The sequence below is a fragment of the Branchiostoma floridae genome, chromosome 8 (genome assembly GCF_000003815.2).
Source record: "Branchiostoma floridae strain S238N-H82 chromosome 8, Bfl_VNyyK, whole genome shotgun sequence".
In the NCBI taxonomy this organism is placed as follows: Eukaryota; Metazoa; Chordata; class Leptocardii; order Amphioxiformes; family Branchiostomatidae; genus Branchiostoma; species Branchiostoma floridae.
Window position 1 is genome coordinate 9265812 of NC_049986.1, and position 5727 is coordinate 9271538.

The window sequence follows — 5727 nt, forward strand, 5'->3', positions numbered from 1 at the left end:
GATCGATTTGTTAAGATCCCCAAAAATCAATGTAGAGTTGGTGAAATGTTACATCTAATAGATGGGTGCTTCTTATGGCTAGTTTAAATTTGTTTTTTAACCCATGTAGTTTGATTTGAAGGTCAACATTGGTTACAAATACTAGAGGCACAAAGACAACTTTTGCTTTAGCATTATAGTCTGTTGCAGTAAGACTTTTCATGCATTGTCTTTTCTCTGTAGTCTTACTAATTTTGCCCGCCCCCCTCCCTCCTCAGGTTTGACTATGGTGACAAGTTCTGGGATATCAAGTCCAAGTACTTCTCTTGTCACTGCGCAGCGGAGAAATGCAAGCACCGACGCAACGACCGTGGCTGCCAGTCACAGGGAGAGTCCAACGGCGACGTCTTGGACGTCGAGAATTGACGACCTCTGTTATAGTTTTCTATCGTTTTAGGGTAGCCAATTTCGCTAGTACTGCCATACATGTAACTTGTACCGTTAGGAGAATGCTGCCATAAGTTTTTTTTTTTTTTTCGAAGACAATGTGTTTTTTTAAGTCTGTCAAGATTATTTCTAAGCAACAAAGTCCCCTTCAGTGTAAGCACTAAGTAGCCAAGAACCCAAACTGAATGTAAGGGAACCATTTTCATACCACTCAAAGAACAGTCCGCTTGATTTGTGTTCTTTTTCTGGGAAAAGGCAAAGATATTTCTCTGTTGAGAAGAGTTATGAAGTAGCTGTATTGATAGTTATTATTATTTTACTTTTAGTGAGGGAAGTACAAAAACATATGACTGCTTGCCCATACCCGCATGTTACGGCATGTACATCTATATTGTGCCATAGCACGTTTCTTTTTGGTCAAGAATTGTGCACATTTTTACCACATTTCCTCATGGAATCAATATGTTAGTGTTGAATTTTGTAGTGTCTACGCCTTTTTAAAAATAGATGTTGAAATAAGAAAAGGCTTTGTGGAATGTTGTTTCCTTTCTAAAAGCTGATTTTTTTCTTCATTGTTGTCCCAGTCAAAAGAGAGTAAGGTACTAAGTAAGGACGCGGTCACAATCGCTGTGTGATCGTATGAGGGCAAACTGAGGGCATTCTGTGTGTGATTGTCGTGCATTTGTTCAGCAAAGTCTTGTTACCAAGAGGCACTTTAATATCTTTGTCAGCATTTTCTTTCTGTCACAGCCTGGTTAAAAATACTACAGAATTAAAATTGTACGATGACCCATGACTGATTTAACCGTGCCTTAAACGGGTATCACTGAAGCTGTGGCACGTTTGAAACCTCGTTTCGGCCATTGCGCTCAATTTCATAGATGAAAAGAATCTTTTTGCACTTTGTGTGTGTTGTTGTCTGTTTAGCCATACTTGTACATTTTGCATGATGCATTTATTCCCATTAGAAAGTCAAGCGTAACACAAGTCCAACCAGCGACAATGCCAAAGTGCCGCATTTCAGTGAAATACCTATTTTAAGAAAACCACTGTGTACATGTTTTCAGTATGTTACACCTGCTTGTGGTAGGTAATTACAACATGTCCTTCCTTCTTAGCACTCATGTTTTGTAGAACTAAGATTATTTTATACATTCTGGTATTTGCTGCATCAGATTTCTTTTCTACCGGTCAAGAAATAGCAAGAAAACACGTAGGGATTCTTTTTTGCTGCATGAAAAACATTCCATAAGTGTTAGGATGATTTGTACAACTTTATTAATGTGTTTGAATATTAACTGTATGACTCAATTGATTTTTTCCCTGTAGTTTTTATGTATAGAAGCTGTCTAACAATGTTCTTTGAGTTACATGTATAAGCAGTGCCCCCTATTGTAATAGGAGAGAAATGCGTCTTTGTGCCAAAGTTATGTGTAAGCGACACAGTATGTCTGTATGATTTGGGCTGTGAATCACAGTGTGTTTTAAAACTGTTTCTACATTCATCAATATTACAAAGTAACATACAGTCATCTTTATTTTACAGCTTACTAACTGCCGTTTAAAACTTGCTGCATTTGTAAACTCTAACTTCATTCTGGTGCTACTTGAACTCACGTAGAATATAGTCCAAGAAGGGTTTGTGAACATTTTTGGATGTTACAGAATTTTATGTAAACCCATGTTGAAAAGAAAGGCACACAGAATCAGGAATACAGATTTCCTCTTGTGCCATTTTTGGTCACAGGTTTTGACAGTACAGCCCGGTAAAGGTTTTTGCTTCACAAACGTGTAACTAATGGGGATGGAGCATTACCATGCAAACAGTTAAGTTGTTATTTCATCGTTGGTCAACAGTTTTTGTGTAAAACTAGCCCAAAATTCTGGAATATTTCCCTGAATTTTAAGATCATACAAATCAACCAATCAACAATGTATAGAAGATTAGTAAGTTTAAGATGTTTGTATTTGGTAGGTTGAAGAGATATTGTGTGTGAGTGTGTGTGTGTGTGGATGGAAATTTTAGAAAGGTAGTCATTATACGAGAAACGTCATTCTAGCAGCGTCTACAGAATTGCAGATGGGAAGGAAGTAGACAGGGGGCGCTTTTCATAGGAAATAGACTGTGTTTGTCCACAGTTGGCAGGAAATTCTTGTCTGGTGCAATCGCTTCCAGTCAGGATATTTTTTATAATGTACATTTTTGTGATTTTGTAGCTATGTAATAAACACCTCTGACAATGGTGAAATTTCTGTGTTTCTTCTATTCATTTCGGACCTACTCGTAACTATGCCACCGACTAGGGGTAGGTCATGTTCAGAGGATCAGGTCCGGACCTGAACCTGGACCTAATTGTGTGTGAAACTTGTGAATTGACGATACTCAAAACAATGGTCCATTTCGCTACAAAGGAATCTTTGTTGGCGTATCCGACGTCCACTGGCGTTTTAAAATCCTATTTCCATGTAAACAACACCGACTGCTTCTGGGTTTTTTTAAAGTTTGACTGTAGAAACTTGGGTTAAAATGACTATCAACTCTCCACTACTTTGCTATTGTTATTTTCTTTGACCCGTAACCCCCAAAACGCCTACCGGTATAATCTGTTCATTTTCGAATCGGTCCAACATCCGGTTCACTGATTTTTTCAGGTCCGTTCTTTCTTGACCGGTCCAACAAGAAAACCGGTATATCGTACCAAAACCCACCTCTTCTACCGAATTTTCCCTGACCAAAGTCGGTGCTGAGTAGGGATATCCTAGATGCCATAATGATGATATTTTGATCGCATCTAAGTAGACTATGACTTTCCTCGACTAGCGTAGAAGACTTTAAAAAAAAAATAGTTGGAAACCTCACCGACCAAATCTCAACCACAGATAACCTTGCTCACGACTTATTAGTACTCCCAACCATAGTCTGGAGAAGGTCGGGAGGCCATGGTTGGCTATGTTTGACATAGAGTTTACTTCCATCTTTAAACTCTTGCTGCGGTCTGTACGTGTATGTGGTTAACCATTATCTAACCGCTACACACCAGTTTTGGTATCGGTGGGTTATATCACATCCAATGCCACATCATTTACAACGCCAGTCATGCATCCGTTGTGTACTGTCATATCTGTGCATTTTGGACAGGCGCCAAAAATTGCACCTGGGTTTTAACCCTCTTGAGACTTATCCTAACGTTCCTTTACTTAAGGTTGGCCACGCCCTTGATCTAAGTGTTATACTACCTGCTGACAATGTTGATGAAGCCACACGCACACGTAACGTTACCTACACAACAGAACGTACGTGTAGAAACGTAACTTGTACATGCATACGCGCCCGTTAAAAAGTCGTCTGCGCTGACCTAACATTTCCCGCCATGTAATTTCCCCCCTTGTTGCTCGATAACCCAACGTTGTAACCGCCGGGCCCGATGTACAATTTCAAATCCAATTGACCTATCAGGGGGCATTACGAATAATTGGCCTCTCGGGGTGAAGCCTTGTGCGTATGTTTTTCGGGCTTGTGTCCAAGAATTTGACTGCTTATCCGTTTTTGCCTCATCGGACGACGTTTTGTCCTTGCGGTGCGGTTTTAGCGACGGGCGGATCGTCTGTGGCGACGTCTTCACTTGTAAATTCCCTCACCACACCCACTGGAATGATATTTTCCTAACGGATACAAGCACACAGGATTTATTTGCAGTACTTTGGACATCAAATACTGGAATTACAAGGTGAATTTTGCTGTCCGGTGATACACGGCTGAGATGACCAACAGCGTTTTTGCTCGCTTGAGTCTACACATATATCGTCCGCGTTTGACCTAGCCAAGGTGTGCGTCCAAGTGTCTGATCCTTCATTGTACAGCCTTTTTGTGGCCAGAGCGGGGAGTATAGTCACCACACGCAACAAGAATTCTCTTGGGCGCTTCACTATATACCCACTGCACGGATGTCAACCTACTGTCCCTAAGCTTGAAGACTCCCTGGGGGAATTCGAGCTTACCACCGGTGAACCACCTTTACCTACACGGCGGGCAAAATATTTCCCGCCGAAAGACATAGTTTATAAAACGGTCTGGTATGGATATATTCATTTATTGTCAAATTTCCTGCAGAGACGAATTGTAGACGTATAATTTTAAGCGTTCAGGTGATTCTTTAACTCATTGCATCCAGTTTTGATATTCTTGATACATTTGTATTAATTTCTTTGTTAGTGCGCAAGTTGTGGAACGCGTATACCTATATGAGCAACCTTGTTTCGAGGTCCCTTTTCCAGTTCGCTGGTCCTCAACTTGTATTGGATAAATTGAACGTCATTCCGTGATCTCATCATTAATTTATGCATCGAGAAATCGGTCACGAAACCTCCCAAACTAAGAACTTTCATTGTATATATCCCAGTCGAATGTAATCCCGCTCAAATTGCACCATTTAACTTTCAGTCTTCACTTGGAGTAATCAAATAATTCCGCGGTACGTAACTGTAATTTCTCGATCGTCGAGTCTATTTGATTTGAGGAGTTTCAGTTAGTGCGGCGTTTTTGTACTTGGTGCGTCCCTCGGATGTATTTTTTTGTCGGGCTCTACCAGCCATACAAACAGTTATCTTGAAAACGGAGGTTCGGTCTTCATCTTTCTCATCAGTACACAGTGAAAGGTGAAAAGTTGTCCCCCCGACAATCCCTGAGGGACGCCATGATAGATTTTCGGTCGCGATGACCAGAGAAGTATCGTGGACATCAACAATATCTGCTCCGAGAACCCGCGATCTTTGCAATAATTCGTATTGACTGATAATCCATTACAAACCTCGGCGCTTCATTAATATTTCAACTCTTACTTGCCTGACTGGGACGGTTCTTTGGAGGGAACGTACGAGAGAGAGAACACACCCTTACCTGGCCATGGTCCATGGGAGGGGACCGCCAACTCGGTTGGACAATTTTTCTGTGCGGGTGTGATACAAAGGAATGCGTCACAGGGCGCCGCCAGGTGCTTGTGGAAATAGTTTTCTTACAGCTGCCGCCTCCTGGACACCTGCAAGGACGTAACTAAAGGTGAGAAGAATTCCATTGTTTCTTAAGAACCAATAAGGACTGGAGAGGTTGTGACAATGAAAGAATCATTTTGATCGTGATTATCATAATTTATTTATTATGTCAATCATCACATAAGCTACTAGTACCTAATTGCCAAAATCACAACGATCCGTCATGAGTCAATATATTTCAAAGATTTCAACAAAAACGCCCTTGCAGTTCCAGACAACCTGCTAGGGTGTCCAAACCTAGTCCATTTTTTC

The 5727-nt window shown here is 40.9% G+C and overlaps 1 protein-coding gene across 1 annotated transcript in view; it reads left to right on the top strand.

The window, feature by feature from the left end:
- Positions 1-2675, top strand: part of LOC118420693 (histone-lysine N-methyltransferase EHMT2-like) — a gene marked incomplete in the record, with an annotated part of 29301 nt that extends 26626 nt beyond the window's left edge. Inside the window, 1 exon segment of the mRNA XM_035827592.1 lies at positions 258-2675. Within this exon segment, the coding sequence (XP_035683485.1) occupies positions 258-405 (148 nt within the window).
- Positions 2676-5727: the final 3052 nt, after the last annotated feature.